We start from the raw sequence: 19,006 nt of genomic DNA, 5'->3' as shown, positions 1-19,006 counted from the left end.
AGGCAGTTATTTTGCCTGGGCAATACATCCTCACCATCATTTCCATGTTTGAGACAGTTGTGTGGCAAGGCTTCTGGACCCTGTTTCACTCCTGCATAGCTGGGGGTATGTTCTGCAAAAATTTCATTTAAAGAAGATATGGAGTCAGTGTGATCAAATGTGCAATTTAATAAGAAAAAGAGGCATTCCCAGCCCTCCAATCCGCTGTTGGCCAGGGTACCCAGGGCGGGGGTGGTGGGTGTCGCGATCCCGGAGCCCTCCTTCCAGCGCAACCATGAGGAACAACAGCCTTGGGCAGCGCCATGCGGGCCGAGCGCGGGGGAGGGTCTCCTCCAGAGAGTAAAACCAGGGGGGAACAGAATGGGGACAGTACCGCGGCTGGTGCGGAGCGAGGGGCGGGAGACGGGAAGAGCGGCCTCCGACCCCCCACGACCGAGGACCGCAGGGGGCGTGGAGGAGGAGGAGAAGGAGGAGGAGGAGGAGGAGGAGGAGGAGAAGCAGAAGGAGGAGGAGGAGGAGGAGGAGAAGGAGGAGGAGGAGGAAGAGTATTTGGGGGCGGCTCGGGGCAGGTGGCGCTCAGTGTCGCCCTGGGAAGCGGCCAGCTCGGAGCGGCACCGGCCCGACCTACCAGCGCGTCGGACATGGGCTCCGCGGGCACGGCGCTGCCGCCTTTGCTTCTCGCGCTGGGTACGTCTGTCCGTCCTGCCGCTCCGGGAAGCAGGAAAGGAAGGAGAGAAGGGAGGGAGGGAAGGTCCCCCAGCGGGCGCGAGGTGCGGAGCGGGGGGCGGCCTCGGGCCGGGCAGAGACGCGCGCGGCTGAGAGGTGGTGAGCTGCGGCTGCGGCCGAGTGAGATGCATCGGCGGTGATTTTAAAGCACTCCTGGAGTGGCATAGATTTCACTTTCCCGTAAATAGACTGTGTGTGTGTGCGCGCTGGAGGGGAGGGAACGGGGACAATCTGATGTGTGAATTTAGAATTATATAATGACTATACCTTTCTAGGCGCGAAGATGAATGCTTTTTGTGAATGCTGCTCCTATTTGCAAGAGTCTTCAAAGTCTGTTACTACACTGTTGGGCAGATGTTGCTCCTTGGACAAGGATAGGGAAATTTGAACCATCTCCTCTTTCTCTTGGCTAACTTAATTACCATTACATCTATTTTCCTGGGAACTATAAGCAATCATATTCACTTGCCATGAGCAAATTCACAGGCAGTTTCAGAGTTTTAATATTACTGTATACTCTCAAAAACCCTTAATTAGCAAGTCACCGAGGAGGCAGCATGAAAACGAGTTTTCACTGATGAGCTGTTCTAACTTGTTCCTTCAGTAACTATAGCGAACATTGCAGTGGAATGTGTGGCTGCAGGGTATGAAATAAAATACAAAAATATTAACCTGTGATGTGATATATAGAACAAAAACAACCTGGCATTTTTTTTAAAAAATAAAAATTTTGAAAAGTACCAATAGGCAAAACATTCCACCCTGTACTTTTGCTTAATCTATCCATTATTCTCCTGGTTACAGCTACTGAAAACCAGGACCATTAGCATTCACTGTAATTCATGGGCTCTTAAGACTTGCAAAGGTTGTAGAGCAGTGCTGAAAGCAGAAGATAAGGCTGATTGTGAGAGGAGAATTCCCTTGGCATTTTGAATGACAGAAGTGGAATAGGTCTACTTCTTTCAGGCACTACCCATGATTCATCTCAATTTATACATCTGAAAGCTGTCATAATTTTGATTTCAGGTATGTCATGACATTTGATGTTAGTGGATGCAATTAGTGGGTTAATACTTTTTAAGGCCTTCGATCTTGTTGGAATAGCAACAAAAAGAAAGTTTCAGGACAGGAGAATTTTCCCTAAGTGTTTTTATAGTTCTGCTATGGTAGTACTCTTGTAGCTCACCCACAATAATTTTGAAGTTGTTCGAATTCTAATGAACTGGTTTACTTTCAAAGGTGATATTCGTAAATTTAATTAGGATAGCTTGGCTGAATTAGTCTTCACTTCTGGAAAATATTCCAAGTTATTCCAGACTTGATTTAATGTCAGTATATTAACTATTGAATTATCAGTTATATTAAATGGGTTACATGGGGTGCTCTGCTGTGAAATTCAACTAAAAATAGTGCAACAATGAAGTAATGGGTTAGTTACTCTTTGCTGATGTGTACTTTTGTGTCTGGAAAGTCATTAAGACTTTTTAGATGCTATAAGAAGAAGAGATCTCAAACAGAACTATCAATTTGATAGCATGACTTTGCTACCAACCTTTTTAATTGTTGACTAAAAAGTGTATAGCATGGAGAAGTAGATTACGTTAAGAGGAATAAATGATGTATTAACAGGGCAACCTATACAACAAAGCTGGAAGCTTTTATGTTGCTACATGCTGCTGATAGATTTGCCACATCCAGTTCTTTGAATTTACATTTTAAGTATGCATTTTTTTTCGTAATCCTGTTCTTAAAAGTCAGAGCCAAAACAGCCCAGCTCTCTCTGAGAGTGAAGCCAATGGAAAATACAGGAAAGTAGCTTTCCTGGGCTCAATTGTGGTAACATTTTCTTTGGAAAGCTCTAGTGCCCTCATGCTTCAGAGGAGATATTTGAATTTGGCAGGAAGGCACTATTTGCATTGTCTACCTAAATTTGGCCAGGTAACAAGTCTGTGCAAAACTGCATTCCTCTGGAAAGAAATGTATTTTTATCAGCTAGATTCTAAGTTAATTTATGTCCACCTTGTTGTGCACCTTAGTCAGATGTTTCTGTGTGAGGTCTTAGATCTACACTTGCAAATACAAAAAATTTCTCTCTTGACTTCTCAAGTTATTTGTTATTTTTAAAGCAATATCCATCGTTTAAGTCACTCTGCTTTCCAGTTTGCTTCTGGATAGCGGTCTGCTGACTGTCTGTACTGCATGCTCTTAACTGTTTCCCGGGCTTCAGATGAACCAGCTTGTTCTCCTTTTTATAAGAATAATTAGCTTCAGAGTGAATTATCAAGTGATAGTGTTGGAGGACCATACCTAGGGAAGAAAGTAAAATTTGGGGTGACCTCACCTATACTGTCTTAGCAAGCCTTCCTATTGAAGCCTAACATGCACCTCCCTGCTGCAACCCAGGATGTGAATGATGCAACTCTTAGCGCATTCATAAAATCTCCACTCTGTGAAGTAAGCATCCCTTGAAGTCTTTAATTCTGAAATGAAAACTTGCAGCGACATGAGGGTTATGCCTTTTGGGCTACAGGTCTACCACATGAGTGCCATGGATTCTCAAGTCTCTCTGTGGGACCCAGGCAGACTGAAGGAGAAAACAGGTCTACCTGAAATTGGGGTGTCTGTGTAGAACAGAGAGTTTCCAGTGATGGAAATTCTTGTAAGTAACAGGCTGTAAGGCCCTATAGAAGAATAGGAGACCCTACTTACAAACTTTTTTTCTTCAGTATGCTTTTGTTTAAACTGGGATGGAAGCTGTGATAATGGCATTTAACATGCAAAAATTGGAAAGTGCCCAGAACAAGTTAGCCACCTGGATTTGTCTCTTTTGCACATCAGTACATGTCACTGCCTATGAACAGAGAAAGATGGTGTGATCAGATAATGAGCTGGAACTCCTGCCTTGCGTAGTTTGGAAATTAGGAAGTGGTCTAATGAATGAGGATGAAATGTAGGATTAAGAGAAATAAATTTCTCTGTTTTCCTTACAAAAGTGGATTCTTTCTCACTCTCTCTCTGTCTTTTTTTTCCCCACAAAAGCTGAATACAATTTCAGACAAGTCATTTAAATCAAATCTTTGACATGTGGTTGGAGCTTTTGTGTTCTTCTCTTTCTCTTTGCTCAGCCAGGGGTTCTCAAAACTAAAGCTGCATTTTCACGATCTGGTTAAGCTGACCTCAATGTGGAGCTGACGCTGCAAAGACATTTCATCCACTCCTGTATGCATGTTTCCACCAGTTTCTCTGTGCTATCACTATGGCTTAGTCTCTGGAACAGGCCAGGGACTCCTTTGCTTGAATAATTTTTTCCCCCTTTTGTGCCAGGTTAGTTTTGGAGATGAGTTAAACTGATCCTGCTCACAAGCAATTTATTTGTTAGTGCTGGCATAGGGTACAGTCAGAACTCGTGGCCAGAGGGAGGAAAGCTGGAAAAGTCTCTTTCACTGGTAGCTGTCACTTCCACTGGCTTGAGTTGGCTGTGCAAGTGAATCTTGATGTGCAAAACTGCTCTGTATTCACAGCTGTGACTGAAGTAAATGGAAATTGTATTTTAAATGTGAAAAAATAAGGGTTTAGCTGTATCACTAGATATCCAAAAGTGGTAAGTACTTTTTTCTTTTTATGGAGGTAAGGATGATCTCTCATTTCATTTGAGTGTTGAAAAATAAATCCTCTGTCACATGCAAATACTTAAATATTTATGTAGACAATAATCAACAAGGAAGCTGCTAAGATTAGAATTATTTACATAAAAGGACATGGCAATATACAAAGCAGAATGGACTAAACTGATAACTGAATAGCAAATGGAAATGGAACATTTGGTGCAATAAATGAAGCTAAAAGTTGTGATGTAAATGCTTTTAACGTGCAATCATGCACACCAAGTACAGCCTATTTTGATTTCTGCCTTTCTCCATCTTTGTGATCATCTTTTGATACCTTGATGTTTTATTATCATATTTGTGAGTAATGTTAATGTTAAAAATTATTCTATAATCTGGAGATGGCTTGAAAGGAGGACCTAAACATGAACTCTTCTTGAAGTAAATCTGTCTCTAGTTTTTCCTTCTTTCTAAGGTAGCAAGAAGTAGCAGCACTACTATGTATTATTTTTGGAGTTTTGCCTCTCACAGCATTGCAGATTGAAGTAGGGCTTCATTCATACTGCATTAGAGGACTTGTATTTTGTATTATATTTATTTTAGAAAGCATACAGGCTATTACCATCAGACACCTAAACAGTTAATATTTATTTGTGCATAATTTGGTCAAAGTCAACATGAGATCCTACCAACAAGTTTTAACTGCAGACTATCTCTGGAACAACATGTGAATTGTTCTTTGCTTTTTTGATTCAGTATCACAGAAGTTAAATTTAAGAAGTTAAAGAAGTAAAATACAGCTACTCCTTTTTTTTCATTGTGCTTCCTAGCCACTATATAAATATTATTCATTGTGGTCTTTCTTCACTATTGTAATTTTGAATGAATAAAAGTGGGGTTTGTATGTACTTCATGTGATGTATTTTCATAAGGACTAATAACTGGAACTACCAGTGTAATGGCTTAATGTCAAAACAGCTAAGTGTGAATAAAGTATTATTAAAGGATTAATGCAGGTAAAAGGGGGTTTCTGCATCTCCAGATGAGTAAAGCAAGTCATTTTCCCCAGCACAAATCTTGTGCAGCCTCTATCCAGTGTTGTTATTTTCATTTAAAGGTTTCCTTTGTTAAGCTCTGTGCAGGCTGGTTCCCATTTCCATGGCGACCGCGCTGAAATGTAGACAGGACACAGACTGGATTCTCATCGGCACAGCCATGCACTTGCATACCAACACATGTTATCTGCTTGGCTTAGGACATTTCCATTAGCAGTTTTAATGTTTAGAGCTTCTTTTCTCTAGAGCTTTTAGATCACATAGTGATCTCTGGCCCTGTGATACTACACAGTGTTGGGATTTCAGACCCTGTGCAGCAAGACAGAACAAGTTGATAAGCTTATTTTTTTGTGTAAATAATTTGGCTCTACTGTTCCAATTTAAATTATTCAAGGACATCAGAGAACTGTCTGAGCCTTAGTTTTTCTTTTCTCTTAAAAGTGATAACACAGAAGGATTTTTATTTATAAACCCTTAGGTGGAAGACTGACATATATCTGTGCTAAATAGTTATGGGAACATACCCCTTATTAAGGCATTGATAAAAGGATAATAAAAATAAGTGAGTGTTAATTACACAGGATAAACGATACCTTCTGTCTGTATTGGTCGAGTGTGAGTATGTATCTTTGTGAAGCAGTATGCAATAATTTTCTTCCTGCTCATACTGCAGTGGTTTTCTGGAGATAGTGAATACTAAAGGCATTTAGTGGTGTCAACATAAGCATTTCCATCACTTCCAAATAAGGCTGTGATTTCTGAATTGCCAAATAAACTCAATATTCTGAGTGTTGGTAATCATTATTTTGAATTTTTCCCTGAGTAGCATTTCAGGATCTTCAGAGGAGAAAATTTAATTTTCTCCTGGAGATGTACATGCTGTAAAAAAAACTATAAGAAGACTTGCTATTCAAGACTTAAAAGAACAGGCAAAGAAGAAGAATCAACACAGACTATTTGAATGGAGGATGAGCAAAGACATTTGGTGTGCAACTGAATGGCATCTGCATGGTTGAATGTCACACATGATGAATGTCACGGATTCTTTTGTCCCTTTCAAATTGCTGTTAGACAGGGTGAAGGGCTTGGAAGTTATGCACAGCCCTGATGGAACTCTTGCCTTATTCCTGATTTATTTTGCCCTTTGCAACCTGCTTCCAAGTTTATCATTCTTCCTTTTTATCATACACTTGCATACCTTATTTTTTTTCCTTAATCACACAAATCTCCTTGCATAACATGGTTATTTCTAAAAGACAAGCAACAAAGAAATCTTGGGGGAAATTACTGACAACAGGAGGCTTCAGGGAGGAAGCTTATTGCACAGTAGAAATACCTAAGGAAATAGTGGAGTTTGAGGATGGAGAGATGAGTGGGGGGCGGATGGGTGTGAAGGATTGAACTAACTTTTTACCTTTTATATATCTGAAAGCTAATCTATCTGCCTGTCTAGCTATCTGTCTCAAACATAAGAGACCTTAAGCAAGAAAAGCTGGCAGCAGTTGATGCTGTGTTAAGACTGCAATACAAAGCTTTGTGTGATGATAAGACTGCAGATGAACAGGCTGCTTCACCCACTGGATTATCTGGTAAATTTGTATCACAGCCAGCTGCAAGATCACTGTTCTTAGCTGACTGAGGAGTAGCTGCCTTGTGGCAGTGCTTAGTGCTTGTGCTGTGTGCTTAGTGCAGCTAAAGATGCTGTTACTAGAAGTTGTCAGCCCAGCACTTTCTGGGGAATATGCCTGTGCTATGCCCTGTGCTACCTGAAGTAAGGCATCTGCACACAGGTAAACCAGTGGAATTAGCTATCAGTGTGTCTAAATTTCCACATCCACAGAAGTCACTTCTCATAATTTGTCAGTTTCTGTGACTGCTGTGTTCAAGTTTCCCTTCAGTTATGAAAACACACTGTGTAAAAAAATTTACTTCATTATATATTCAGCTAAAGGAACAAAACAGTAAATTACTGCAATTCAGACCTAAATTTATTCTTGGCTGGTCCCATTCTCTTAGCTGAGTAGATGTCTATGTAGGTATCAAATCAGGGCAAGAGTGTCAAATCTGTGTCAAGAGTTTGTGTCCTGGTTTCTTAATAGCAGCAAGCTACAATAAAGAGAGTAAAACACAAAAGAATCTCCTTGAGGCACTTGTCCAAAGCAGCAGCAAGTGGAGTATTATGTCCTGAGGCAACTAGTACATCCTAGATAATTACCAAATATCACTGCAGAGGAGGGTGTGTGACTCAAATGTCTCTGTGCCTTTACTCTTATTTGATTTTCTGTTTGAAGATAGTAGTAATTGCTATCTAAAGAATAGCAAAACATTTTATTAATTTTTTTTTCAGTTATTCAATTTTCTTAACAGTAATTTCTAATAAGAAAATGACAGCAGTCTATAATAATGAATTTTAAAACTATTTTATCTGGTATTCCTACTGTCTAGTATAAAATTCAGTTGTCTTTATATGCAGTACTTTAGATGTACGTAGAATGGATTGAATTTAAATTATTAAACTCAGATTTAGCTGAAATTCCTCAAATTATAATTTAGCTAACCTTTTCTGCATAGAAAAAATTAAGTGACATAACACTTTCTTTAATTGTGCTCACCAAATAAAGTTCCCATTTAAACATGCCTGAAATACATATAGGTCAAATATAAAATAGCAGATGGAGAAGGAACTTGTAGTAAGATGGGCAAAACAATGAGAAAAAATCAGCAGTGCTACTCACATAGTCCTTCTGCTAATAATAGTTATCCATTTAACTCTAGCCAAATATCCTTTCTTTTTTTTTTTTTTTTTTTTTTTTTTTTGTGGGGTGGGGGGGGGAGTGGGAGTTGGTTAGCTTTTTTTTTTAATTTTCTGTTTTCCCTTCCAAGCTGCCAAAAGCCAGTTCATCATATTGAACAGTAAAAAAGTACTCAAGTCTCTGGAGTTATCCTTCTGAGAAGCTGAGAGCTACAATAGACTTTGGTTCTGTGAAGACAAAAAAGCAACTGTTCTGCTTTTGTAGAAGCAAGTATTATCTCTACAAAACTCTTCTTAAATGTACATGGGCCCTTCTCTCTGGCCCCAAAATGTACAATGGCTTCATTTTACAAAAAAAAAAAAAAAAAAAAAAAAAAAAGATAACTTCTTTCTGACCTCTAACTACAGTATCCTGTCACCAACCTGAGCACTGGCATCTGGGTAGGCCCTGTGTGGTGTGTGGGCTGAGGGGTTAGGAGAGTGCCTGCTGCAGTCCCACTTCACCTAAAATATAGTCCCCTTGCCCCAGAGTGCAGGTGCCTTGGACTCAGTACTTAAAATGCACAAAAAGCCGGCTTCTTCCAAAGCAGGAAGACTCCTGCAGCTAAGAGGTGGACCAAGGGTGTTTGAACTCCATCCTTCTCAGGCACCAGCATGAGGAGCCTCCTTCTACTGAGGTCAAGGATGGGGAAGAATTTTAGGAGACATGTGTCAGTTCAGCTTTTTTTCAAGACGTAGCTGCTTCAGAAGTAATGATAGTCACCTGGGAAATATGAGTCTAGTTCTCCCTGGAGGCTCATGGTGATGTAGATTCACCTCTCAGGTGATGCATCTTTGCATCACCTGGCAACAAAGCAGTCAGACAAACAGTCTCTACCCCATAAATTGAAACAAGGTCTCATCTCATCCCAGGATGTATATTTATATTTCCAGACAGGCAAAGATAACATCTTACCTGTGGCCTAATGTCTGGGCACTTAGCTGGAAGGAGTTCTGAGTTGGGTTTTTGAGACCAACTACCCATACAATTCACATTTGGTAATTTGGTTGTACATAAAAAGAAGCTACTTAGTTACTTAGTTAAATAATTTAATTATTACAAGTCAAAATAAATAAGTTGAAAATCCTTCATTGCCTCTTACTGTGACATCAGAGTGGGTTAACAGTAAGGTAGAATACTTGTTCTTAGACAGGGTGCTTCTACACCTAATTCATATTCTAAACTTTTGTGCAACTTTGTGTAATGATGCCTAAGTGACAGGTAATTTTACGTTCATTGTGGGTTAGCCAGCTGCTGAAGTCTGGGCTTCCTGGATTGTTTTCCTGATTTTAATGTGCCTAAATTCTGCCTAGACACTGTCTGGTGCCAGAATTGATCATTTCAAGGTGCATTAAGGTGCAATTTCAGGTGAGTGATTAGGACCACCTGCCTTCCATTCAGGATGCCCAGCCATGAGCTCCCATTAAAATCAAAGGAGAGAAATAGTCATTACTTCTGGCATAGGAGAACAAATGTTCTGATAATTATAGCTCTTCCAAGTATTGTATTATATATCCTGTGGTGCTTTGGAGTTTTTCTTCTTGCAGGAAGCTGATGTAGCAAACTTTTTACAGCTGAAGCAGCTCTTATTTCTGTGGCTGTCTGTGTACAGAGCTAAGTTTCCAGTTAGCTTCAGAAGCTGTGAGGGAGGAACAGCGTCTTAAACATGCTGTCCTAAAAATGGTATCATGGAATGGTCACTGGACCCACTGTAGTCCTCATGCTTTAAGCTGTGACACTGGAGTGGCAGAGGGGTGGATGGTGACAGCAAGTCCTTCAGCTTTTTTCTAGTCTAGCCTTTCAGGTCACATTTAACAGTGATATAACACACAATATAATATGTTATAATACACTGTAATTTTCATATAAGCTATTGTGTGATATGGGTAGGGAAGTACAGATACCTGTGGTTGCTTTCCCTTCTTGATATTTGTGTGAAAACCTGCTTTGTACAATTGTGTTTTCAAAGCAGCTGAGATGAGCAAATGTGTTATATAGGGTGTACAGATAGCAGTCACATTGCTTTCAGTGTGGTGACATGCATTTCCTCTCTTACAGTTGTAGTGTGGCTCATGCTTCTCTGACTATATTTGGAAGTATTCCTAGTTTAAAAAAGAGAAAACACAACCACTGATAATGTGGATACAAGGGAAGAGAAACTGCTGGGGTGAAATGTCACTTGGAAAGTCAGTTTTTATCATAGGGAAGCATGCAAGGTTTTTTGTGTTTATCATCATTACTTGTGAAGGCCAGTGACAATTGCATAAATAACATATGTATGTGTACAGCTTGTTACCCTCACATACTTTTAATCTTTTTGTGGTGTTGAAAAAAAAATTTGGTATTCTAAGGACAAAGTTGAAAACCAAGTTAAAAACTGTTAGTACCAAGATAAAAGAAAAAAACTGCATGCCATTACAAAAAAAAAAAAGATAGAATTTAAGTGAATTTTCTGTAAAATTAAGCTTTTAGGAAGCTTAGGAAGTCATCATTCCTGCAGGAGCTGCTCCTAAGCATTTATTTGAAAACAGTCCTTTTGTGTATAGTAGGTTGTCTGGATTTCATAACTACAGATGAAGAGTGGTTTATTTGTCTGCTCTGGCAGCCAAGGAGGGCAGTATCTGGGCCACAAGTAGGGAGTTACCAGGAGAAAGACAAGTCTTGTAGTCTTAACTAATGAAGTTGTGGATAGATTCTCTTATTCTGCAGCAGTGTCAGAACAACAAAATAGATAGCTCCCAGTTGTGTTATCACAGTCTCTCCAACTTTTCAGTCACAATTCAGGCCCTATCGGGTTTGGGCTGCTTTTATAGGAGGTTATTGATAACTCCTCAGTGCAGCTTTTGCATTCTGAACCATTGCAAGGGAAAGGCAGTGTCTCAGGCTTTCAGCACACACAGAGGCTCTCAGGCTGGAAGCTGACCTGTTTCCAGGAAGAAGCAGTCAGCCAACTAAGCCAAGAAAACTTGCTGGAAAGAAGGGGAGGAAGAAGGGTGGGAGGATTGTTACTAAATGAGGCATTGTTTCTCTTTTGTTCCAAGTGGTAGATCTGGGGGAGGCTTTTTTGTGGAAAATTTATTTCTACTCTAAATGTTATGATTTCTGTTAATTATTAAGAAGCCTGAGATATTGTGGCTGTTGTGAAGAAAAAGTTGATCTCAAGACAACAGAAAGTAAAATAGTTAGATGAAGTAGTAAAATGAAGACTTGCCTTTTTCGAGCTTCTGTAAACATATGAAATAATGACAAAGAAAATGAAATGAGGATTATACAATGTTTCAACTGCCAGTATAAAAAGCAGTGTCTTGCCAATCACTTTCTTTATTCTTTTTGATTCCTGTAGATGTTTACATTGTCTCTATTTAGGAGATTGTTCTCTATAAGAAATCTGTCCAGTTTTAAGTAAAACCAGATTAAATGTGATTATAAAACTTCTATTTTAGTATATGAGCTGAAGGTATCTACATGCCATTGTATTTACTGCTGTGGGTGTGCTTATTGAAGAAAAAATTATTACAGAAAGTAGAAAAGTCATTATAAAAGAGAAAACTAATGAGATTTTTTTTCAGTTATGTTGACCATACTGGGTAAAGGCTAATACACCTTTCCAGATTGAATTATAAGTACTCCCTATTTTCCTTGCATGTTGGGTTAGATTCCCTGTAGCCATTTGTGAGTACTCTAAAGACAGATTAAAAAGTTATTTAATATTTATGTTCATTTGTAGGAAAGTCCCAAACAGCGAAACCAATATAGTTGGACTAGTACATTACAAAAGGAAAAAAGAGTTTCTTTTTTTATGAAGATTTTGCTCATTGCAGTGAGAATTGCTCAGTGGCTTCTGAAAGCCACAATGAAGAACATCCACATTGCAATTCAATAGACTAAAGTAACTGCATGCTGGTAGTTTTTCCTTTTTGTTTCCACAGTCTTGTCAATAAAGCATTCAAAGCACAACATATTATGAAAGCTGGGTAGTTATTTCTGTAAGAATACTTGAGTAATTCCAGTTGGATTATTGCTCTGATAATATATGTTCTGAATAATAAGGAAGTAACATTACTCTTAAACCAAAATGTTGTTCAAACAGTAAAGTAAGACTAAATATATTTAATATAAAGCAAATACTACTTGACTGCCCTCTTTCATAACTTTATCGCTTCGCCTTCTTGCCTTCATTCCACCTTCTGGCTAATATTGCAAGGACAGTAGCTGATTATAATGTGAAGGGGGTCTGTAGGTGCCTATACTCCCTCTGTTACCCTGGAATCTGTGAGCCAACTTCAGCAAACTTTTGCAGAGGGATGAAAAAAATAACCAGCTGGGTATCAGACAGAGACAAAAAGTGCTTTTTCAAGTTCCCTGACAACTAAGGAGATCCAGTGTGACTTTGCAAAATATAAAATAGCTGAAAATCTACCCCAAAGAGAGCCCTTAGAAATATTTCAGTCATGGATAAAGCTTGAACCACAGCGTGCATCCACTGTGAGATGAAAACAACAGCTACAAGTTCTCTCATCCCTCCCACCCCTTTCTTTTCTCTGTCCTCAGCAGGGTCTGAAAGGCTTCAGGGCTCTGCTGATGTGTGTTACTTGGAGGTAGAAATCTTTGAGACCAACCGAAAAATTTTCTTCTTGGAATTTGTAGTGGCTCTCTTGGAGCAGTATAACATAAAGGGCAAAGCAAAGCCCTCTTCTGTAATGAATAGATATTTTTTAAAAGGCCAGACTGAGCAATTAAGGCAATGCCAGCAGCACACATCTTAGTGGCTGTCAATCTAAGAAACTAATTCAGGGAACAACCAATAATCTATTGGGTTATTCTTGATTCATTATTCCACCCAGAACAACTTATAGATGAAAAACCATAGTGCGTGGTTTTAGCATAATGACAGGTCATGGCCTTGCTTTGCTTTGGTAACTAAATGCTTACCCCTTCCACCTCCAAATCCCTCAGCATGCTGCTGACCTTGAGTTTGGGTTTCTCAGGGTCAGCAGCTCTGCTGGAGATGGCACAAGGGGCAGTGGTTATAGCTGTGGCTGTGCTACCCAGCAGAGGGGAGCTGCCAAGGATGCTCTTCTGGCATTGTGACTGACACAAATGCTCAGTCAGAAAGACAAAAGGTTACTTAGCTGGGTTATATAACAAACTTTTTCTGATTTATAGCTAGTAGTTGTTCAAAGAATTGAACATCATAACATTAAGGAAAAAAGGAAAACTTTCCAACTGGCAAGGTTAATATTAGACAAATTTAAAACTTAATGGGTGGTGGATCCTTACAGACTCAGTGGTCAAAGTCCATTGTCTCTTTTTTTTCTTGATACTGTCTTTGCTAGACCTGTTTGATGGAGAGCTACAAATAACAGCAGAGAATGCCTCTGTTTGACTGGATATTTTAATAAGAGGTGAGACTTGGCGTAACTGAGTCTAATTACGGTATTTTGTAATTTATTGCCATCTTAGATAGGCACATTGCCTTTGCAATGTAGAAAAATGTGATTGAAAATTAAATTTTTACTATTTATAGAGTGAAAACAAAATGACACATTTATTATGATACCTATGATACAAAATACAGGCTAATAATATGTTCAGTACATTCTATTAGAGTTTTATTAAGTTGTTTCACCAAATGAAATAATCAAACACGTAAAAATCAGATTTCATTTCTTTATCCTGTTGATGTTTTTATGCTTGATGTTAATCTGAATAAGAAGTTTCAATAAAACAGCTATTATCTTAACATCAAACAATTGATTATCAAACAGACAATTTTTTGCTTGATCACTTTGAGCTGTGAACTTTGCTTACAAAATCCAAACAATTATGAATTGGGTGTACCTAATATGAGCTTTTACTTCATTAAAACTTGCTTCAGCTTGTAGTGCAAACAGAATGATGCAAGCAGAAGGCATTGGAGCTATCATTAGATATGTCCTTTATAGTTACAAAGGAATTCCCACATATTGAGGCTTAAAGGTGCCCAGTCATAACATGCATTATTTTTCATCCTGCTAGGAGAAAAAAAAAATCCTGGTGTTAAATTATAAAACCAGCTATATAACTACATTGCAGCTCCCATGGCTCACACTGCAATAATGCAGTTGCTTAAATATAGGAATTCCCAGGGGAAAAAAAATACAATGCAGAGAGGCACTGTAGTTTATTATAAAGCTTACAGCTTCTTTTATCCCTTTAAGATTTCTTTTCTTGCACTTCCTTTCTGAAGCTTGGTGTTAGGACTACTCTATTTAGTGAAGGTGTTCCCTTTAAACTGAACTGTCCAAGCAACTTTCCCAGTGGAGAGGAACTGCTCCTTTTGAAGACTGCAGAGGGGCTTTCAAAAGCTTTAGGCTTGTATCTAGCTTCCTTTGTTCCACGGAGTCTTTTTAATTGACTGTAAATAAAGTGCCATTTACAGACAGAAGTTAGGAAGTGAATTTTTACTTGCCCAACCAATCTCTCATCATGATCATTATGTCACAAAGCAGAAGTCTGTCACCAAAAGCTATTAAAATCCAGATAGTGAATTAATTTTCTTTATTTCAAGATTCTTAAATGATCAAAGTTCATTGCCTGAAGGCAGCAACAGACCCTGAATCGTTCCAGCCTAGAATATACAGTACTTTGAATCTAGATACTTCAATGATTGGCACCCTTTTTAACGCATAAGAGACCCTCTTATTTTGCATGGGCTTAAAATAGGTCTAAAGGAAACTTAGAATTTTCTCTTTTTTTGGCTGCAAATACTTGAGTTTATTTTTATGGATACTATATTAAGATAGATGTACAAAATGGATAAAAGATGTCTTTATAGGGTAAGCACTATATAAGATGGAGGAAAATGGCAGGAAAAATGCCTACTATATTATTGCCAGTATATGCTTGCTAGGCCCAAGCCAACTAAAATTTGTGTGGAATAGATCTAAAAAGTCTGCTGACAATTATAAAAATGTGGAATTTAAAATGTGACTGAAATACGCTGAAACTAGTTTTTTTGTTTGTTTTTTTTTTTGATAATGGTTGTGCTGAGTCAGACTGTGTTTTCCAGCATTTCTACTTTGATTTTTGCAAAGCAGTTGTGGGTGAGAGGCAAAGCTGATCTGTAAGAACACTGCAGACAACAGTGTGTCCTCAGAGGCTGGGTTTTATGATTGCTTTTTTTGTTCTTCTCTTTTCACTGTCCTTGACTGGCTGACTGTCCAGCAAGTGAACACGACAGAGGCAGATTTGAAGAGACCTGTGATCTGGCAGACACCTCTCCATTATTCCAGCTGTACATTTTTGCTCTCGAAGAGCAATGCTCCAGTGCTGCACTTGTGCAAATGATTAAAAAGAATAAAATCAAGGCCAGTGGTAAATGGGAAGGATGGGTGAAATGGTTCAGTGAGAAGAAGGCCTGTGTCATGCTGTGGGAAGAGAAAAAGGACATTGTTTCAGTAAGCTGTGGTGAAGCCCAGGGGAGCTACAAGTAGTTGAAGCTTCCCAGTGCAGGTACAGGCAATGTCCTTGCTCCTTGGAATAAGCCCCCATCTTGGAGAAAATAGGATCAGAGAGAGTCCTGTGAGGTTCAGGGATGGATGTTACACACTGGTGGGTGGTCAAGGGAGGAGATGAGCAGGCAGCACATAACCTACCACACATTTTGCTGACCCCATCTGACTTTTCACAGCACCCCAGAGGAATTCGAACCATGGGGACTTTTCTTCAGGCTGTTGGCTGTCATACTTGCTCCCCATACTTTCACCCAGTTCTGGAGTAAATTTTTGCCCTGCCTGTAGCATTTAACACAACTCTCACCTTGGACACAACTTAGAAACTTGTTCCCTGTATTTGCACCAAAGTTTTCCAATGCACTTAGCAGTGTTTCCATTTGGTTTGCAGTGTGAATTGCCATTAAGTGTGTAACAGCCCAGCGAGTCAAGAGTTTTTCTCTAAATGTCACTGGATTTTGGGTCAGACTGGAACTGTTTATTTTTCTACATTGCTTCCATCTTTCAAGTTCGAAAGCCAGGGTTTATTTTCATGTGCAATATATAATGTGGAGGGTTCTTCTTCAGTATTTACATGCAGGGTGGTGCTGTGGTATAGTCTTATTTAGTCTCTTGAGAATGGGAAACTGCTAAATCATGCTTGCTTTCTGACTGAGGATAATACAATTTAACAACAGACACACACACACAAAAAAAAAAAAAAAAAAAAAAAAACAGGGAATGACATGAAAATATGTTTTTATAAAATAATTAATTAGATTATTAGATCACAAAGGAATTACTTGTAATTGTTGATTACTATCTCAATACACTGTTTCCTTATCCTCAAAACCCAGACATAAACTCTGATTTATATGAGGTTGTGTTTAGTGTCAAAAGGCTTGCAAAGCAGGGTAATGAGTCTGTACACATTGTCTTCTCCAGTCTTAAATAGCTTGACTCAAGAAATATATTTATCTCTAAGGATGTTTCTCCAGGAACTATACTTCTAGCAGTGGGTGACTTCTTGCTTTTCAGAGGCTAACTGTAGATGTGGTTGTTTGAGATAACTAATATATAATTTCCTGTTTGAATTTGTGGTAAAAAAGTAGTAACTCTTTAGAATTGTATTTAGTCTTCCACTAAAGATACTCCTGTTTTGAATACTGTGGGCAGGGGTACAAAATACATTTACACTTTTTACAGGTCATGAACTTTGCCTGCAAACCTGTGGTTGTGATTTTAATATTTTCACTATGATTTTATTACCATTATTACTATTACAATTCAGCTATTGTGATGGGCTGTTTCACGCTGATATAAACCCTGTTAACCTCTCTTCCAAAGCTGCTCATGGGACCTGGGAGAAAGGGATACCAACAGTAAGCTCTCTGCCCATCAAAACTAGAGAAATGGTTAGAATTTGAGATTATATTTTTAAGATGCCATCTCTCCTTAAAGTATCCTTGTTGTAAGGATTATTGAAAAGGCTGCTTCTTTACTACACAATGATTCATACTAAATAATTGTGGTGTGGCATATTTGTGTGTAAAGCAGATAAAACTCATTCTGCCTGAGCACACAGGAAGGGAGGGGAAACATGAGGGACATTGTTTAACCCATGAGCAGCTCTGTGAACCTGCCTCATCTAGGAACCTCAGGGCGTAGCTGTACAGTGCAACCGCAAGTCATGATTTCTTCCATCATTGCCATTTTTGGAGGCTTTTCAGGAGCTCTGAGGTGTTCCGCAGCTGGGCTGTAGCTTGTTCCTGGAATCCCACTGTTATCTCAGTTCTTCCACCTCCACACTGGGGAAGGAGTTACTCACAGCAGAGTCCCTCAGGGGAGTCTGGCCTTTTTCCTGCAGCCTTCCCACCTACAGTTCTTGATCAGAAAAAAATCAGGCCCTTTATGAATAAGGAGTGGACCCCCATGTCCTACAAAATCAATTTTGTCTCCAGTCCACATTGCCGGTTCCTTCCATAATGGCATGGAATGGCACACCATTATTCCCTGGCACTTAAGTGCCCAAGGAAAAGCAATTAAGAACAAAACCACAGCTAAGTAGAACTGCAGTGTTAAATGTCACAATTTATTACTGCTGCTCTACCTTGCATATTTGTAGTTCTAAGTTGTCCTGTTTGGACAACTGTTCAGACTGTTTGGACTGAAAACAAAGGCTTCTGGAATGATAATGAAATGACTCAAAAACTTCGGTTTTATGATGCAGGAAATAATTTCACTGTTACTCCAGTGCCGCAAACTCAAATATAAACAGTATGAACAAGTACAGTCAGGGCATTTTGTTTGAGCACAAAAAGTTGACGTGAATGGAGTCGTACCCAGCTGGTGGATGGCCAGAAGTGGTCAAGGCTCAGTTTTGCTTTGATATCTCCATTGCCTGGATGAGGGGATTGAGTGCATGGTCAGATTTCAGGTGACACCAAGTTGAGTGGTGGGATTGTTGATCTGTTGCAGACCCTCTGTAGAGGGGTCTGGACAGGCTGCATTAATATCCAAGGCCAATGGTGTGAGGTTCAACAAGGCCAAGTGCCAGGTCCTGCCCTTGGGTCACAACAACCACAGACTGGGGCAGAGTGGCTGGAGTGCTGGTGACAGCAGCTGAACATGAGGCAGGGTGTGCCCAGGTGGCCAAGAAGGCCAATGGCAGCCTGGCCTGGATCAGCAATGGTGTGGCCAGCAGGAGCAGGGCAGGGATTGTCCCCCTGTGCTGGGCACTGGTGAGGCCACACCTCCAGTGCTGTGTCCAGCTCTGGGTCCCTCACTGCAAGAAAGACACTGAGGAGCTGGAGTGAGTCCAGAGAAGGGCAATGGAGCTGGGGAAGGGTCTGGAGCACAAGTCCTGTGAGGAGCAGCTGAGGGAGCTGGGGGTGCTTATCCTGGAGAAAAGGAGTCTCAGGGGTGACCTTATCACTCCCTACAACTGTCTGAAGGGAGGCTGTGGCCAGGTGGGGGTCAGTGTCTTTTCTCAGGTAACAACCAATAGCACAAGCAGAAATGAGCTCAAGTTGCACCAGGGAAGGTTTAAACTGAACATTAGGAAAAAGTTCTTCCTGGAAAAGGTTGTCAAGTATTGAAACACTCTTCCCGGGGAAGTGGTGGAGTCACCATCCCTGAAAGCTTTTCAAATATGTGTAGCTGTAGCACTTGGGGACATGATTTATTGGTGGATTTGGCAGTGGTTCAGCAAGGTTTTTTCAACCTAAAAGATTCTGTGATTCTAGTGTACCTCAGTAGGCTGTTGATGTGTTTGCTGTGCCATAAGCTTAACTCATGCCTGAAGGTAAAGGAGGATAACAGACCTCTGAATCATACATTTTGCCTCTATTCAGCTA

At 39.8% G+C, this 19,006-nt stretch overlaps 1 protein-coding gene across 1 annotated transcript in view; it reads left to right on the top strand.

The window, feature by feature from the left end:
• The first annotated feature begins 621 nt into the window (after positions 1 to 621).
• The window catches only part of ITGA2 (integrin subunit alpha 2), a 67,442-nt gene continuing 49,057 nt past the window's right edge, over positions 622 to 19,006 (top strand). The window contains exon 1 of the mRNA XM_054003747.1: positions 622 to 687. Coding sequence (XP_053859722.1) covers positions 642 to 687 — 46 coding nt within the window. The 5' untranslated portion in view covers positions 622 to 641. The remainder of the gene's footprint in view (positions 688 to 19,006) is intronic.

The sequence above is a fragment of the Vidua macroura genome, chromosome Z (assembly GCF_024509145.1).
Source record: "Vidua macroura isolate BioBank_ID:100142 chromosome Z, ASM2450914v1, whole genome shotgun sequence".
Lineage (NCBI taxonomy): Eukaryota > Metazoa > Chordata > Aves > Passeriformes > Viduidae > Vidua > Vidua macroura.
Note: the sequence above shows the minus strand (reverse complement) of the source record. Positions and strands in the feature narration are given on the sequence as shown.